Source organism: Plutella xylostella, chromosome 20 (genome assembly GCF_932276165.1).
Source record: "Plutella xylostella chromosome 20, ilPluXylo3.1, whole genome shotgun sequence".
Classification (NCBI taxonomy): Eukaryota; Metazoa; Arthropoda; class Insecta; order Lepidoptera; family Plutellidae; genus Plutella; species Plutella xylostella.
Genome location: NC_064000.1, coordinates 9,055,455 through 9,075,101, shown reverse-complemented (window position 1 = coordinate 9,075,101; position 19,647 = coordinate 9,055,455). Strand labels below are relative to the sequence as shown.

The window sequence follows — 19,647 nt, the reverse complement described above, 5'->3', positions numbered from 1 at the left end:
GGGTGGGACTATACGTGTAGGAATATGTGTAAACGAGATTACGAGTAGAATAACTTTACTAAGGTCCTGTTTTTTGATCCGTAGTTAACTCTACCAATTCCACACATTTATTTATTTATTTATTGAATACAATAGCCAACAGGCGTACACTAAACTAATAATACAAAAAAAAATAACCAAAAATAATAGTGTAAACCCAATTACAGGCTATCACAGCATGCATTGTTATAACTTAACCTAATAACTTATTTTGTATTTAAATTTACAAAATAAACCTACAAAAATAATCAAAAATAGCTTATAAATGATCTAAAACAAACTGTGATGTGTGTCATCACAGTTAATTACTTTGTAGATATTAAAATGGTGAAGTATTGATAATTGAGAACAACCTCTATATTCAGGAAGGTAGCGGTTGATTGTTAGCTCTATGTTATGACATGTCAAGAAAAATATAGCTACAAGCGTAATTTCAATCAAAAATACAATTTACTATTAAGATTTGCTGCCCAACAGACTGCAGTAGGTACTACGAAGGAAAATCGGCGCATTCCCGTACACTCCATTTGTTTCGGTTCCTAACTAATGTACCGGGTATGATTGATAGTCTTCTTGTCTTCACACACAGTAGTTCGAAGCATTTAGTATTATATTGTTGAGGCTCTCTGCTGCTAACGAGCTGTAGATAATTGGTGAGAAACACTCAGCATTATGCTGAGCTGAGAGCCTTTTTCATTACCACATTACTTGTCTTATTATAATGTTATTTGTTGGTTTGTATAGGATATAAGAATTGGAAAATATTTTTTTTTTAAGGTTATACCTAACTCAGCGTGTTTTAATATTAAAATATTTGTTTCAATATAGACGTTTAATACAATAGAAATACAAACTAGTTATGTTAAGCGCTATTAAATATCTGTCAAATTCCCTTAAACCTAGTGTAAACAATGTGGGCGTAATAAACACTAGTAAGTAGTTTATACAGAAGGAAGCGGAAGGATCACCTGTTGAGCACACCCGTATAACTACTACCTGTATGTGTATATCTCTTTTAGTAGGTACCTATATTATTATAATATTGTGCTGGATCCTTATATTGATGTTGTCCTGGTAATAACGAGGTCTAATACGATCATTGATGAAGATTTGCTCAGCGGGAACCAGCGGGATGTCTGCTGCGTTATTACTATTAAGCCGGTATATTTTTATATAAAAAAATAATAGTCTTAGGAATAAATTGCAGTCTATGAGCTCTCAATATAAGTTAGTTAAGAAAATGATATGTATACGTTGATACAAATAGGTTAATGCAGTGCAATTTGTGTGCAATTTTCTAATATATTTCTTTTCTTTATTTCAGGTATAATGAAGCTGAACCTGAATTTAATAAAATACCGTATAGTTACCTACAACTAAACAACTTTGCACCAGGAGATCATAAACAGTGAACTGTGCCATTCACTACAGTGGCCCAACCGAAGCTTATCCGATAACTTAGCCATGTGTGGCTGAAGTGTGTTGTGTCATACGTTGCGTGTGTGTGTGTGTCGCGATGCAGACGAACGTGCAGATCGACTCGAAGAACCTGCGGCACTCGCCCGACCACCGCAAGCTCAAGGGGAACTACCAGCCCACTGCAGAGGTAAGCGACTTCATCATTATCATCATCAGCATCAATCATTACTAGAACTATGGTCCATTTTATTTACAAGCGAGTACTGAATATATCTTTCGCGCATTTCCAGTATTGACAGTGATAGGACATTATTAGGACCAATAGCAACGCAGTGCAACAATTTCAAGTAGTAAATTTTACTTCAGTGCGTTTTGAGCATTGCATAGATATCTAAGAACATTTTTCAGTCGAAAAACTTATGAAACTACCTACTTGTTTTAAATGACACAATCCTTTTGAAGCAGGTACAATTCTAAATAATTTTCCGTACATTCTTTTAATTCCGTTATTTAACTGGAGGTTTGCATTTTTGCGCAGCTGCGATCTACAGGCAAATAAAGCGAGCTACGGCGGCGGCGTAGCGCTACGAGACCCGTAGATAGTGCTACGAAATTTCGTAGCCAAATAATTTGTTGCATGAAATATGTTTGTTCAACTAATTTTCCTGGACATTGTACCAGAATAAGGCGCAAGTCCAGCTTCAATTAGTCCCACAAAAGTGTTTTCTCGTGTGTGTTTGTTTTCATTACGCCGGCGGCGGGGCGGGCGCGGGGGGCGCGGGGGCGGCGCCACAAAGAGTTTTCTCAGTCCAGTGCGTCTTATTAAATATGTCATATTTGCATCTATCGTGATCGATCTATCGTATCGATACTTAAAAAGAAGATTTATTTTGTTTTTATCTTCATATTTCTTTGTACGTTTTGGTACTTTGTTGACAGAGTAGTATCATTAGCTAAGTCTACTTATAAGTTTCAAGATAACAGAAACCACAATCGCAATGAAAGGAAACGTTTTAGAAATGTATAGTATAAACTATCATACCAAGTATAATAGCTCGTAATAGTATTATACCTAGAATTATACTTATATTTGTTGATAATATAAAGGAGTTGTTGAATCAAAGGCCGCGACTGCGTCGGTGGCTCAAAGTGCACAACGAGTGGCAATGTTAGAGAGCGAGTTTAATTTATTCTGGTTTGAAGCGGAGACTAATGTTCCAACTGTTAATTAAGTTTCCTCCTTCACTTGGGAGCCATCTAGTGCTCATTTAGTCACTGATATTTATTTTATGAAGAGATTATTAACATAATTGGGGTCTTTTTCAGCGGCTGTTGACTGTGAGCACCTGACAAACAGACTGCCTTTTCTCTCGTTTCATATTCATCTCAATTTGGATAAATTATGTGTAGGTATTATGACACTTTGACCTTGTACCGAACTGCCAACTTCGTTGACCGTAAGGCGCTCGGCTTGTAAACTTTTTAATTAATCGTCGAATTTTAATAAAAAAATATAATTTAAAGTACATTATGTAATGGTTTAGCATAATAAATTAAAATTCCGCTCTTCCAATTCCACATAGTAAAAAATGGACATGCGATGTTCGTGCCTGTTTCTGTGAGAGTTACGACTGTCCACATTAATGCAGGTTTATAGTTCTGGTCTGTTCACAGTCGGCCAGTAGGCTTGTAAGATATAAATAAAATTATAAGACACAACACATTACATGCGTGCTGGGTTGAAAATTCGATTACACTATGCTGCGTTCCCAGTCAAATTCCGTATTGTGGGCGCAAAATTACCTAATTCTTAACACTCGGCATACTAATGTGATATTCATGAAAACGTAAAACGTACACACGGCAACGTTAAATGGTTGGCAGGGCACACTAACGTAGGTAGTGTATGTGTGTGTCGGCGACGGTTCTCGGCAACCAACACACGGATATTGTAAACATGTAGTTGTGCCAGTGGCAATGATTCATTGTTTTTATGATATGAAGCGAAATTTTGCCAAGCATCGTGATTGATTGGATGGCTCAGTTGGTAAGATATAAGACTGACATCAACCGGGACGGTGGTTCAAATCCCTTTGAACCTAAATTATTCTTTTTTTGTTTTTATAATAGATTTAATTTATTTTTCTAGATAGTTACTAATAGTATTGTAGTATATACGAATAAAAGCAACACAGAAAGTGAATGAAACAAGTTATTAAGTGTTAAAATTACCAAATTTATTCTTGCCGTAACATAAACATTAAGGATGTTACGTTTTTGTTGTTTTTCGTTTTAAAACATAGTTGTAGTTTATATTAATAAGGAAATTTTTCAATTAGCAGTTTTAAATCATAATAAACATCAGATAAGGATGGACTGGCTGTTTTACTAAAGTAAATAGGCAAGTCATTAGTTATATGAATCAACATGTTAATTAGCTAGAAATAAGATAACTTATTCCAACCTCAGTAACAATAACATCATTAACACATTGGCTTACCCATAATTGTAAATAATAATAAGTATTTAACAAAATAACTAAAATCTTATACAAATGGAAAAATAAAAATTACTGAGCTAACCCCAACAACTATAATTTTCACCACTTTTTCGCCATAATATCTTACGTCCATCCTTGTCTGACTTAAAGGACTTTTCATCACTAAATATCACCACATTGTTGCACCAATCAAAGTTTAAAATAGTCAGTCGCAAAACGCACTCTGTTTCGACGATGCTGATCGGTTAGAGCAAATTCTTCATCGGCCTCCGACACCGCAACCCAGCAGCACGCAAGTGAACCCGTACGGTTTGTAGGGATAGATTATGTGTTGTGGCCGTAGAACGGGTGCTGCAGAACGGATCAGCGCTATGTGCAGCTACGATTTCTCGATGGCGTGGTGATGCATCCAGACGACTACCGTCTACATGTCCCGAATTTGCGTATCGGTGAACCCATAATTGAACAGTTCTCCTCTGCAAACAAAAAAAAACAAATACTTAGCTTATACAAATACAAATATTCTAACGGTCAAATAAAATTATATTTGCAGTTCTATGTTACTTACCGATATCATTAAACGTCTTGCGATTTCACTAATTGTAATATTTTGTTCATATAATACAATTATCTCCGCCTTTTTGAACATGGTTAAATGACTTTCCATAGTGACTGCGAAGATAAATTAATTATAAATTGACAAATCACAAAGTGAATCACTATGCAGACGCAGAGGTGAATTGTCACTAAAACTAAAAACTAATTTCGTTTATTCATATTGTATGAGGGTAGAATGGTTTTACTTCTCAAATGAAGAACGAATCATATATTTTTAGCGAAGAGAAATAGTCGACAGCTATGCATATTGTAGTCATTTGTCAATTTCAAATAAATTTATTTTTTACTCAACAGCGTTTAAATTAACGCTAAATTTAAATAAAGTAAAATAAAAATACCCATCAGTGGACTCGAACTCACGACCTATGTTTCATAAGTCTAACATACTACCAATGAGCTACGAAGAGTATAGCTTCAAGTTGTGAAATTTTGCTTCAAGTCAATTTTATAACTATTTGACTTACTCGACCGGTTGATATTTTTATGTCACAGCTGGTGTAAGGGCGTTTGCCTACGCGCAAACTCGTTTGTGCTGTTGTGTGTGTGTGTGTGTGGTTTGTTACTTGTATTTACCGATTTCTGCTTTATTGCACACATAGACCACGTTAGTGTGCACACATACACTACGTTTGTGTGCCCTGCCAACCATTTGGAGGTGCCGTGTGTAGTTGTGCCAGTGACAATGATTCATTGTTTTTATGATATGAAGCAAAATTTTGCGAGGCATTCTAATAGATTGAATGGCTCAGTTGGTATGATACAAAACTTACAATTATCGGTATGGTGGTTCAAATCCCACTGAACTTACAATATTCCTTTTTTGTTTTTTTTTTATAGATTTAATTTATTTTTAATATGGTTAATAATATTATTGTAGTATATACGAATAAAAGCAACACAGAAAGTAAATGAAACAAGTTATTAAGTGTAAAAATTACCAAATTTATTCTTGCCGTAACATAAACATTAAGGATGTTACGTTTTTGTTGTTTTCCGTTTTAAAACATAGTTTTAGTTTATATTAATAAAGAAAATTTTCAATTAGCAGTTTTAAATCATAATAAACATCAGAAAAGGATGGACTGGCTGTTTTACTAAAGTAAATAGGCAAGTCATTAGTTATATGAATCAACATGTTAATTAGCTAGAAATAAGATAACTTATTCCAACCTCAGTAACAATAACATCATTAACACATTGGCTTACCCATAATTGTAAATAATAATAAGTATTTAACAAAATAACTAAAATCTTATACAAATGGAAAAAATAAAAATTACTGAGCTAACCCCACTAACTATAATTTTCACCACTTTTTCGCCATAATATCTTACGTCCATCCTTGTCTGATTTAAAGCACTTTTCATCACTAAATATCACCACATTGTTGCACCAATCAAAGTTTAAAATAGTCAGTCGCTAAACGCACTCTGTTTCGACGATGCTGATCGGTTAGAGCAGTTTTCTTCGTCGGCCTCCGACACCGCAACCCAGCAGCACGCAAGTGAACCCGTACGGTTTGTAGGGATAGATTATGTGTTGTGGCCGTAGAACGGGTGCTGCAGAACGGATCAGCGCTATGTGCAGCTACGATTTCTCGATGGCGTGTTGATGCATCCGTATAGACAACTACTGTCTACATGTCCCGAATCTGCGTATCGGTGAGCCCATAATTGAACAGTTCTCCTCTGCAAACAAAAAAAACAAATACTTAGCTTATACAAATACAAATATTCTAACAGTCAAATAAAATATTTGCAATTCTATGTTACTTACCGTTAAACGTCTTGCGATTTCACTAATTGTAATGTTTTGTTCATATAAATACGATTATCTTCGCCTTTTTGAACATGGTTAAGTGACTTTCCATAGTGACTGCGAAGAGTAATTAATTAAATTGACAAATCACAAAGTGAATCACTTTGCAGACGCGGAGGTGAATTGTCACTAAAACTAAAAACAAATTTCGTTTATTCATATTGTATGAGGGTAGAATGGTTTTAATTCTCAAATGAAGAACGAATCATATATTTTTGGCGAAGAGAAATAGTCGACAGCTATGCAGCTTGTAGTCATTTGTCAGTTTCAAATATATTAATTTTATACTCAACAGCGTTTAAATGAACGCAAAATTTGAATTAAGTTAAATAAAAATAACCATCCGTGGACTCGAACTCACGACCTATGTTTCATTAGTCTAACATTCTACCAATGAGCTACGAAGTGTATAGACACAGGTAGTGAAATTTTGCTTCACATCAATTTTATAACTATTTCACTAACACTACCGGTTGATATTTTTATGTCACAGCTGGTATACGGGCGTTTGCCTACGCGCAAACTCGTTTGTGCTGTTGTGTGTGTGTGTGGTTTGTTACTGGTTTGTAAACCGATTTCTGCGTTTATGCACACATAGACAACGTTAGTGTGCACACATACACTACGTTAGTGTGCCCTGCCAACCATTTGGAGGTGCCGTGTGTACCTAGCTTTATAAAAGTTATCAGAAAACGACGATGTCTTTATGCGACGGTCATATATTGGGCATGAATGTTCACTTGAGCTGTTAGAAGCTAAATCGGTTACTACTATCTGAAGAATGACCTTATTTCTAATGTGTAACTTTAAATAATGTCTGAAGCATTTTAATCTTCAGTGACTTCTAATAATAATAATTCTAAATTTATGCTTGATACTGGATAAATAAATAAACACTATTAAAATTTTTGCTTCTTCTTATTTTGACCCAGCACCGGACAAATTAAACAGTGTTCAAGATTTGTCTTCATTTTATTTTGATTTGTAATAAAATACTTTCGCGTACACGTCACATTCAGTGGAGTGAGACTGTTCGATAGTGGAGGAGTTTCAATTTACCCTCCACACGAGCAACTTTCAGTTGAGCTTCAGTTGTAAACTCGAGGGCTCGAGTATTCACTGGTCATGAAAAATATATAAAACTTAAATAACTCGAAATCAATTTGATCATGAACGAATGAATTTTACTAGACACATCTTTTTAACTAACATAAATATTCTTTTAGCCGTGAGTACATGGTATTCAAACCCTGAAACATCGTGCAAAAGGTTTTGTTGATGTATCTTGTTATGTGTATCACTTGCAACGTAACCAGTTTACAAGATTGAGTTCTTACCTAATCATTATAATAAACGTGTTGTTCCCGCGTGCTTTAAAAAGTTTTTCAAATCCGTTCAGTAGTTTTGGCTTGAAAGAGTAACAGACAAACAGACCGACACAGTTACTTTCGCATTTATATATTAGTTAGGATAAAAAAATCATTATTTACCAACATACATAATACACAGTATCAAAAACATAAATAATGTTTCCTTGTATGTAAATAAAAAAGTATATCAATAAATAAATAACATTCCACTCTATGATCAATCAGGACCGCTGATCAGTCAGGACTGATCCGCAAACTGAGACAGTTATTAAGTTAGACAACTCTTGTGTGAACCGACTTACAGACAGATAAATAACTGCGCTCAACTTTCACCCTTCAGACATTTGTAATAAGGAGCAAGCGAGCCAGCGGGCCGGTGGGTCCGGAGCAATTTTATCGACATAGAGTTTTGAATTTAATTTGGTTTACAAGATGGAGGTACATAGATGTGGGAGGGAAAGATACTGGGAGCGTTTTATAGCTTTGAGCGTAAGTGCTATCAAGTTACCAAACAGTATATTATTTTATGTTCTTAGGCGTTGCTTATTTATTTATCTTTACATTTTATTCGTTAAAAACAAAGACGTTGGGATAGTAAAAGCATGTAAAAGGCGTATATGTAGCTACCTAAGTACTAAAGGTTTCTTACTTTAAAATTGTTTACACAGTACACATGACTCTTACCAGATCACTTCAATGCCCGTGCCCGCCCGCCTGTCTATCTGTTTGTGCGTATATAACTTTAATATTTCAGTAGCTGAGCAACACGTATGCATCTATTTAATATTTTTTAATTTGTTCTTTTGTATGTACATCTGCTAAATTAATTCTGCCTCTTGCTTGTCATCTGCAAGGTACACCGCCAGATGGCTTCAGTTTGGGCCCTCCCGCGCGGGCCTGGGCTCGCCCGACCGTGGGATTGCTCCTTTTCTCATCACTTGAGCCATTAATTGACTAATCAACTGTTTGATCGCGGCCGGGAACAGCCAATACAGCCAAGTACTGGCTTTCAATTGCCGGGACCAGACCAATTACTAAAAATGTAGAGGAAAAAACATTGACTTATATATTACTAGCGTAAGGACAGGCCCAACCGCTCTAGAAAATTACACCCTCGCGTTGGCCCTAAAACCTCATAAATCTGTCATAATTTGTATGAATTTAGGGCCAGCGCGCGGGTGCCATTTTCTTTTGACAAAACGTTCTGACGGGCGTATCCTTCCTTTTGAAATCATTGGGAAAAAATATATTTATTTGCATTCTCTTCGTGTTTGCTCTCTGAACCTCGTGCACTAGCTGCCGCAGCTGCCGGTTGTAATTGTACTAATAAGTCATCCATCTATCATTACTTTAGTAAAATATGTAATAAAAGCATCAATAAATAAGTTTGGGACTAATTTATTTATTTATTTAATTCTTTATTGCACAAATATAAAAATACATGTACAAAATCTAATTAATGGGTATAAATATTAGTAAGACTAAGTTCGAAGTAAAAGCAAAAGGTGCTGCGACTGTTGTGTGAGCACATTGGAATACTATCAATGTGTAATTACTGAATTATTCCCGGGACAACAGTCCCCCGACACAAACCCGACATTAGAATGTCCCACAGCTGAATATATCTATCGTCGTGGAGGTCACTCTCGCTTGATGACGCGATGACTCGATGGTATTGCTGTGTGACTCTAATAGCCGTGCCGTGTACGCAGCCACGGTAGATATTTGTTTAGACATAAATATTTATTCTCGTGTCTTAGTTGCTCAATGTTTGTGTTGTTTGTGCCGTGTTACTATGAATACGAGTCTTTCAGTCCCTAAAAACATTCACAAAACACACAACACACTACTGTGTTTTTACAAAAGACTAACCCCCTTATTCATAGAGAAGTTACAGAACTTTTTAACTAATAAACTGTTTTGTCCCTCTCCGACAAAGTACAATTTGTTCTTTGACAGAGAGGGACAAAACAGTTTATTAGTTAAAACGTATTGTAACTTTTCTATGAATAAGGGGGTAAGTTTCGGAGCGCTGTTGCTACGCTAACTTCGACTCTATCTCTCTCAGCTCTCGTTATTATATACAAATAAAATAAACTAATTACAGCAATAAAAGAAAATAAAAGTTATTTAGTTTTGTTGCCGAGCTAGAGTGACCATCCTGGGCCGAGGGAGCGCTTTAGATCGGTAATATATTTGCTTATAAATTTTAATTGCCAATTTATACCGGAATACACAAGCGGAATAACGTAATTACTCCGTGGACGCTGGAAGCCTTATCTTCTTATTGTAAAATGCGATCAATTTGATACTTTAACAAGATTGGTTTACAAATTGTGGATTGGCCAACTAAGACCCGATTTCACCATAGGCTATTCCGAGAATAAGTCGTCTATTTAGTCGAGAGAAAGCCACGTCATTTACTGTAAACTTATTCTCAGAATAGTCTTATTCTTCAATTGTGAAATCGGGCTTAATATAATACCTATAATTGGGGTGATTATAATTTTGTACTATAGTGTATTTTATGAAAGTTATCTTCCTACACCGCGAAGGTATCATCATCACCTACTTTTAATGTGCATTTACTTTAAATTGGGTGTTAATTAGATTATTCATTTTTTTATTTCTGTATCTTTATGATATCTATGTAGCTGTAGATTTCATAATCGTTTGTTGCTATTAAAATCAAAGTGATAGCGATAGATGTTAGATTGACACAGGAATGCGCCGGGCCGGTTTTAATCAGCCTTTGTTTAATTTTGAACCTTCACTGAAAGGCAAATTTTCAGGTTATATGGTTGTGTGTACTTAATTAATTTGTGTTGTATACGGATTTAAGCAGTTTAAATGAATTCGGATATGCGGGTAGGCTGTTAAAAGGCTAACAACGGGATGGCACAACCGACTCTTGTGCCGGTTGCGGATTTCAATCCAAAAGGGTGCAAATAGTGGTTTTCTTGTCTGGGCTGTTAAATGTTGGTGTTAAATGATATCTTAAGCCAGCCCGCAAAGTGTGTTCTTTCTTAACTAGCTATACCCGCGAGCTTTGCTTCGCCTTAAAAAGTCTTCCCATGGGAATTCCCTGATAAAAAGTAGCCTATGTATTGTGTTAATCCAGGGTTACCCTGTCAAATTTCATTAAAATCGGGTTAGCCATTTCGACGTGAAGAAGTAGCAAATGATACACACAATACAAATTCGTATCTCGTATACATACAATTATACAATGCCACATCAGTGCATCGTATTTCAGACCCGGCAGTTTCAGGAATTCCTCGTTGCCATGGCAACCGTGTAACTCAATCGGCAACGACCTTGCCAAGGCCGCGCGAGGGTTCCGCTACTCGCCGCCGCGGCGCTGCCGTCGATATTTGTGCGTAAAATTTGCAACTGTTCAAGTGCTGAAGTACAAGCGCTTGAGTGAAGTTTGCTACTTGCTAACAGATGGCGTTACTGGTAAATTTCTTTACATTTTTGTCTACGTCTACGAAAAACAAGGTCTGCGTAAAGTCGATGCATAAATTGATATTCGTGTTGTTGGATTTGACATTCTACTCATATTTTAAACGAGAAAGTTTATATGGATGTTACTCTTTCACAAGAGAACGGCTGAACCAACTCGCATGAAATTTTGTACGTAAAAAGATGAAACCCGGGATTAACATTTTAGATTAGCAATATTGTAAATCTAAGATTAAAATACAGGCTTTTTATACCAAACTTCCCACAATAAAACGACTGTCAATAGTGAAGCGTCGATAATAGTCGATATTCACAGATTCCGAAGTCATTATTGAAATGAACGCCGCTTCGTTTGGGGTGTAATTACATTCCGCGAGGATCCTACCTACTGGCCGATACGATGGAAATATCATTTATATTATTGAAAAGATGGATTAGTACCTATACTAATACCTATTTTATATGTACTATATTTTTCCATCTTTTCTGATTATATTTTAAGATTTAAATACGCCAAACTTTTAACATACACGACGACCGAATGGCGTAGTGGTTAGTGACCCTGACTACTGAACCGAAGGATTCGATTCCCGGCTGGGGCAGATATTTGTTTAAACAAAGGTATTTGTTCTCGGGTCTTTGATGTGCCCGTAAAATGGCAATAGGGCCGCCCCCTATTACATTGGGACTAACATAACACTGGCGAAAAGTGGGTGCAGAAATGCACCTCTGCCTACCCCGCAAGGGAGTACATTAGTACAAGGTGTGAGTGTGTGTTGTGTGTGTGTTTTAACACACAAGCTTGTCATTTTCATGCTCTGAACATTTTCTCACTAAATTATTCCTGCTCCCGCGCCACCAACGATCCAATTAGCAATCAACAATCCGCAGCGCTGCCTATCTGTCAAACATCTGTCACATCAATACAATTTATGTCAGATAGCAGATTACAGTGCGGTCCGGTAGCTGTCCGATTAATCATACATCTGCAATAATATCCGTTGTATTGCGTCAATAGTATGACGTGCTATGAAGCTTATAGCTTATTGGTGCCATATACAGGTTTTATGAGAAAGTATATAATTTTTATAGATAATAATAAAACGTAATGCTCATTTTTCTCCACAGCTCAATTCAGCTGTAATTATTATTTTACAGGGTGTTGCAAAAGATGTATGACGAGCGGTGACTCAGTCAGGGGTCGTCATGAACAACTATTGTTCTACGACTTTTGGGAATTGCTACGAATTTTCGTACTTATAGGAAATTTGGTTTCTGATAATTCAATGAGGAAAATAAGATTGAAATTTATAGTTTTGTCAACATTTTTACCCAACATCAAATTAAGTAGCTTTAAAAATCAATAGTTATACAACCTGTATGTGGGTTCTTACAGATATTACAGTAGATACCTCTCAGAGGACAAAAACAGATATATCTTTATTTATATTGTGAGATAGTTCTCCTTTCATTTATCTTTGTCAAACCGAAACGTACGAATCATTCCATTATGGTATTAGTATTTCGCGGAATACAGTCCAGTACGAAAAGTTATCTTCGAGGTATATAGTCATGTGATCATGTCCCTTTATATAAAAAAATACAGTTTCTGTTTCTACGAGAGCTTGACCACGTTAACTTTGCAGCAGAAACAAGTGTCACTACCAAAACACATTTATACACGTCTTACTGTTTCTCATTCCTTTATATAGTTATTATTCTGTGCTTAAAGAAAAAAGGAATCTTTCATATTTTACTAGTTAGTGCAATTACCCAAAGTTAGCTTTGTAAGATGATTTTGAACTATAAAATTCCGCTGTTTGTGATTTTTATAAATCGTATTTCGTACTTCAAATTTTAGTAGCGGAGTCCTCTATGAACTTCACTCGAGCTCACGGGCAATGAAAATGTTCCAGTGACATGTGGAACGGCAATGACAGGTGAAACTTTTTCATTGCTTGTGAGTGTAGTATGTATACGTAATACATGTACGTATGTTGTACAGCGCGGGGGCGTACGACCTGAAACTCATAAAACGACAAATATCACCTCCGCAGTCGCCGTAACAAAGGCAATATGGAACCGTATTTATTTACTTCATAAACTTCGGCGGCGGTCATCAAATGCTTTATGATTGTGTATAAAAACGTGAGTTAATACAATACAGAAATCGTCACCACTGATGTCTAAATTGAGATTATTTTCTTATACTTGCACTAGTCATAAATAACTGCCTGTGCTAATAAAGGTGAATATTCCCTTTTTTATAGTCTTTGTTGGTCACATTTAGTCACGTGACCAACAAAGTTTCTATGGAAAATGAAATATTTTTTTCGCGAATTTTTAAATTCTGATTTCAGTTTCGGGCTTAGATATACCATGCTGCACATGTAGGTTTCGGCTTAGTATACCCTTTTTGTAACACCCTGTATATTAGTTTTTTGTTTTTGTTTGAATACTGCGAGGGTAGGTAAGTGAATTCAATCATGAAAATGTAAGAAATTACTGAATAACTAGATACTCGTATGATATATCTAACTGACACAGGGTAATGATATATTATATCTAGTTGACGCTGGGTAATGAAGCGTGCTCCACCAACTACAATTGACACGATAACATCTGCCCAATTTACATACAAAACAAGCAATTAGTGTGTTTTAATACAAGCAATAAAGCTTCATTTCATTTGTGTAATTATGTATGAGAGGAAGCACCGGCAGGCAATTAAGAACTTTATTACTCTCGCTATAAAGCGCCAAATGATGATTTCAAATCTGTTTCTGTTTTTAAATGAAATTAAATTTTATTTGCTCACGGGGATAAAACTGATTATCCGAGACGACGCACCTCATTTTATATGATAAGTATTTTACTTTTTTTATGACAAAATGTCTAGACTGTAGAGTCTATTATCTAGTCAAATTCTAGTGTGTAAAGATCTAAAAAGAAAATAGATCCTATCGTAAAGAGAAATGAGAATAACTTGGAAATAATTGAAGGTGTCTGTTTTACATCTAGGAACGTCAAGTTAAACTTTGCAGCTCTGTGATTGGCGCAATGCTCGATGAGTAGGAATTAAATTGATCCTGAGGTTAACTTAATGAAGGAAAAAATGAAGTCACATGTAACATATGTATGATACAGTAATAGGATTTTACGTGCGATACATTACTTATAAACTGCTAGCATTCAGCATAAACTCAAAGTTTTAACAATTTTAACCCGTTTTAAGCTTTCAATCGTGGACTGAGCCGCGCCCGGCTTAACAAACAATACAACTGGAAATAAGAGAACAAACGTCGAGTACAATAGCATGTTGCAAGAATTGATCCAGCGTCGAGCAGTCGGCGGTAACACTCTCATGCTAATGTACTCGCTTGCGGGGTAGGCAGAGGTGCATTGCTGCACCCACATTTCGCCAGTGATATGTTAGTCCCAATGTAATAGGGGGCGGGCCTATCGCCATTTTACGGGCACATCCAAGACTTGAGAACAAATATCTGTGTTTAAACAAATATCTGCCCCAGCCGGAAATCGAACCCGGGACCTTCGGCTCAGTAGTCAGGGTCACTAACCACTACGCCATTCGGTCGTCTCATCTGTGAACGCAGATTCAAAGGTGGTGGCGTGCATTATTTGTTTTCAGGACTTGTGTGTTAAGTTACCTTGTTTGATAAGAACACACAAACATATCGCCTCTTATGTCTGTTTCAAGCAATACATTACTGTAACGTGAGCCCTCTTGAAGACGACCACGGCTATCTGCCTCGCAGGTGTGTGGACTAATGGGGGGTGTAACTGACTAGAAGGGGGGATAGTATCTCCACGAGCTGGCTGGGAAGGTGCCAAATGTGAATCCGATCTCGATATCACGGGGACTATTTGTCGCTTGAATCAAGAATAGTCAGGATTTACCAGCGGCCGTTCAGTAAGAAAGGATTATTCGTGCAGTTAGGATCAAACAACTTAATAGTTCTGAAGTTTGTAGCAAATTATTTCTATTATAGATAAATATAGTGTTTCAAAGATTGACAGTTGGTTAGTTTGAAAAAGCACAGAAGTGTAATTGGAGTCAACTTCAGGTTGTTTCACTATCAAGTTGTTTGGACCAAACTACACTCGAGTCTGTTTTTTTTTGTCACAATAGATAATACTAGTGCTTTATATTGCATAGAAGTGGGTGAGATATCTGCTTGGCGGACTGTATCTTCATATTAGATCGTTACAAAGCAAAGACAGTATAAATGTCAGAGAGTTGTTGAGTACAAAGATAATTAACTAAATTTGTTGAGGTAATGGCCGCAGAGATACCGGCGCGGTGTGACAAGCATCCTCACGCACTCAGAGAAGGTCTGAAAGATAACCGGCCAGCACAGAATTGTATTTAATTTACATAGTAAGAATATAAATAAATTTACAAATAAACACGCGGTTTTTAAACATAATATATACATACGTGCACAGACCTTTGATATGATACGTTATATTTCCGTGTAAAAAATATCAGTGCGCGATATTGATATGTATTAGCAAACATTAATTAGAGTAGTTAACACATTTCAAGATAGAAAATTATTAGTTTCCTTATTTCACTCTTTTTCCACAAATATCCCGAAATATGATATAGCTCATAAACGTTTATTTTGTTTATTAATATTTAAAGTACGAGACGACCGAATGGCGTAGTGGTTAGTGACCTGACTACTGAGCCGATGGTCCCGGGTTCGATTCCCGGCTGGGGCAGATATTTGTTTAAAGACAGATATTTGTACTCGGGTCTTGGGTGTTGATATTTATATTTAGTATCTATCTATCTATGTATTTGTGTAGATATATCAGCTGTCCGACACCCATAACACAGGTTCTGCCTAGCTTGGGGTCGGATGGCCGTGTGTGAGATGTAATAAAAAAAAAAAAAAAAAAAAGTATTTCTTAAAAGTTCTTAAGTAAACTAGTCGTTAACACTTGTTCATAACGTCCATTAGGTAAGTGCCACGATCAAAGTCTGGGAGAATGTGCAAGTAAATTGAAACTAAACTTTTTACTCCGCCGCTACACTCGTACACCCGCTCCGTTAGCACGTAATGTTCTTAACTTCTTAAAGTTGGAGGTATATTATACTAAAGTGACACTACTAAAAGATATGGTAAAACATTTTAATATATTTCAAAATATTTTAATATATGATATTTTATTGATTCCGTGATAAATAACGGTTCTTGTAATTAACATTTTATATAAGTTAATTAAGTTTACTGGATGTTGCTAAAGTCGTAAACAGCAAGTAAGAAAGGACATGTAGACAGAAGTTGTTAAGAATGACCACTTGAGTAACCCCCTTTCGGCTTGAGGTATACCCTTTTTGCAACACCCTGTATAATTCTACTCGCTAAGCCATACCATTCGCCGTTTACTATACGAAGCTTTCATGTTTTTCTAAAAGGAACTTAATAATTAATTTAACACGGTGCAAATGCAACATTGCATTGTTTCTTGCCAGAAGTGTGCTTTTGTAATTATTCGCTAGGAATTAATTAATTAATTTATTTATTTATTTATTTATTTTATTTTTGTAGGAAAACTTAACTATATAACAAGAATACATTAATTAAGACTAAGTATAAAATACGTTTAACAAGTTTCCACCTATATGATAAAGAAATAAGCATAGGCAAAGGCAAAATGGAGTGTACTCTAACTAATTATTACTTACTTATAGAAAACTTGCAACAAAACTACAACTAACTATACCTAATTACCGGACCGCTACGAGTCGCTACGAGTCGCTGCTACGAACGCTACGAGACGACATCGAGACTCCGCCGCGGCGTGCGCGCCGCCGCCTCACTGATACAAGTTAATTGCGTTCTACGTTTCGTCGATACCTACTGCTACTGCTTAGTAAGATTGAACATTATATTTTCTGTGAGCTAACTTATCGGCTTATTGCGCCAAATTTAAACTGCTACCTAATTTTTGCTGAGCTTTCCTGCTTAATTAGTGGTACATTAGCGGGTTAACTGCTCAATAAAAACATAATCCTGCAATTTACCCTGTTGGTTATCCATGATGCGCACTCCAGAGAAATCAAACTCCGTCCCGGATATCACGGCTCTGGATCAACCAGGCCAAGCATTATCACGTAAGAGGAGAAAGCCGGCTGATTTATTTGCCCTCCCCCAGCAGGAAATGACAAGCGACTTTAAAAATGAGATAAAGGAGTTATTCAAGCAATTTGCCCAGACTCAAAGTGAGCAAGTAAACACAATATTAACTTCTCTCAATGATCTAAAGCAAACTAGCTCCAATATTGAGAATACAGTTACTTTTTTATGTGAAGAAAACTTGGAACTCAAACGAAAAATAGAACAGATGCAAATGGAATCTAAGAAGGATAAAGAGGAGATAGTTATTCTTGAAAATAAACTGGAAGACATGCAAAAATCTCAAAGAAAAACCAGCATAGAAATAAAAAATGTACCATTGAAAGGTGAAGAGACAAAAAAAGACTTGCTTGAAATGATAGTGAAGCTATCCGAAAACATTAATCTGAAGCTTGTCAAACCAGAAGTTAAGGACATTATAAAAATTAAAAAGAAAGAGAACACCAAAAGTACTATAATAGTGGAATTCACGAACACCTTCATAAGAACGGACATCCTGAAGTGTGCTAAAAATTATAATATAAAAAATAAAACAAACAAACTAAGTGCAAAGCACCTGGGTTTACAATATAATCCTGATGTACCAATCTACATCTCAGAGAACCTCACACCTAAGTCAGCGCGACTGTACTTCTTGGCCCGAGACCTACAAAACACGAAGAACTATAAATATTGCTGGACAAACTACGGCAAAGTTTATATACGGCTGGACGATAACTCCCCCATCATAACTATTACAAGTGAATCACAAGTACATCAATTGCTTAATAAGTGACTATCCTTATTTAAGATAAGTATAGTTTTCATGTTTTTACTATGCTATAATGTGTTTTCATACCTAAACTACAATATAATGGTTCACGATTTTTACAATAAATGCGACTTAATCGCCTTAATATCTATAATTCAAAACAGCTTCACACATTCACGTAATATGTTAGATAAATCAACTTATAATCAAAACTCTATAATGTATGAAATATGTACTCTTACACTAACATTTCTAACTACCAAGTTTTTATTAGAAAATACCTTTAAAATTAGTCACATTAAAAAACAAATATACAGTTATATTGTAATCAACCCCCACACGTTTATTTACACCTCAAATGGTTAGAGAAGATCATCTTATATAAGAATTAGACTCCACAAACATTAATGCACTTACATGTAACATAGAAGACTTATCTAACTACTTACCTCCAGGTTCTCCAAACTTATCAATCATTACACAGAACATTAGAATTATCCATAAAAATTCTAATATTGACGATTTAGAAATAAATCTCGACCTATTGGAAAAAAACATAGACGTTTTAGTCTTAACTGAATGCCGTATAGATCCAAAAAAACCACTACCGAACAAGCCCAATTACGTTACACATAATACAACACTAAAGGTTAACCAAAATGATGGTGTGGTAATTTTTATAAAAAACTCAATTGAACATTCGGTCAAAGAAATAAATCTTTCTGGTGCTTCTTGTTTAGAAATTTCAATATTTACCTACAGCATAATTTGTATATATCGTTCTCCATCTGAAAAAAACCCAGATAATTTTTTAAAATCTCTTGAAACGCATCTTAATTCACCTCACCTTAAAAATAAAAACATAATAATATTGGGAGATATAAATATAAACATAATTGAAGGGAATTGTGATAACTACGGATCTATCTATCTGGACATGCTGGCTGAGCACAATTTACTGCCAGGACATAGATTTGACACAAGAATAAATAGCTGTCTGGACCATATCATAACTAACCTAAATCCCACTAAATTTTCTGCTACCATAGCAGTATTAAATACAACAATAACTGACCATAAAATGGTAAGTATTCATATCTACGATAATAAAAAAATATATAAAGCACCTAAAACAAAAACAATTATAAAATATTCAGAGGCTCTAAACACCTTAAAAGATAAAAATATTAATGAAAACTTAATTACAATAGAAGACCCAGATTCCTTAACCTATGAACTAATTACCAAAATAAATGATTCATTAAATGAAAACACAACAGTTATAAAAATTCCTAACTCTAAGAGAATAATAAAACCATGGATAACACCTGGAATTTTAAAGTGCATAAAAAACAGAAACAAATTACAAAAACAATTAAGTATAGACTCATCAAATGATATTCTAAGAATTACATACCGCAGATATAGAAACTTCTGTAATAACCTGATAAAAAAACTTAAGAATAAATATGAAAGTGATCTATTAGATAAAAGTAAAAC

At 35.5% G+C, this 19,647-nt stretch overlaps 1 protein-coding gene across 1 annotated transcript; it reads left to right on the top strand.

Annotated features, from left to right (window-relative positions):
- Positions 1-1,555: 1,555 nt before the first annotated feature.
- On the top strand, positions 1,556-18,171 carry LOC125490072. The gene is made up of 2 exons (XM_048628111.1): positions 1,556-1,645; positions 17,527-18,171. Exons 1-2 carry the CDS (start codon positions 1,556-1,558, stop codon positions 18,169-18,171), a joined length of 735 nt encoding a protein of 244 aa, XP_048484068.1.
- Positions 18,172-19,647: the final 1,476 nt, after the last annotated feature.

What these genes read in the sequence shown, in the direction of transcription:
- LOC125490072 (XM_048628111.1), top strand. Translation starts at nt 1,556, where the DNA reads ATGCAGACGAACGTGCAGATCGACTCGAAGAACCTGCGGCACTCGCCC. An exon ending in ACTACCAGCCCACTGCAGAG is followed by an intron (nt 1,646 to 17,526) that starts GTAAGCGACTTC and finishes AATGATCTAAAG; the next exon opens with CAAACTAGCTCCAATATTGA.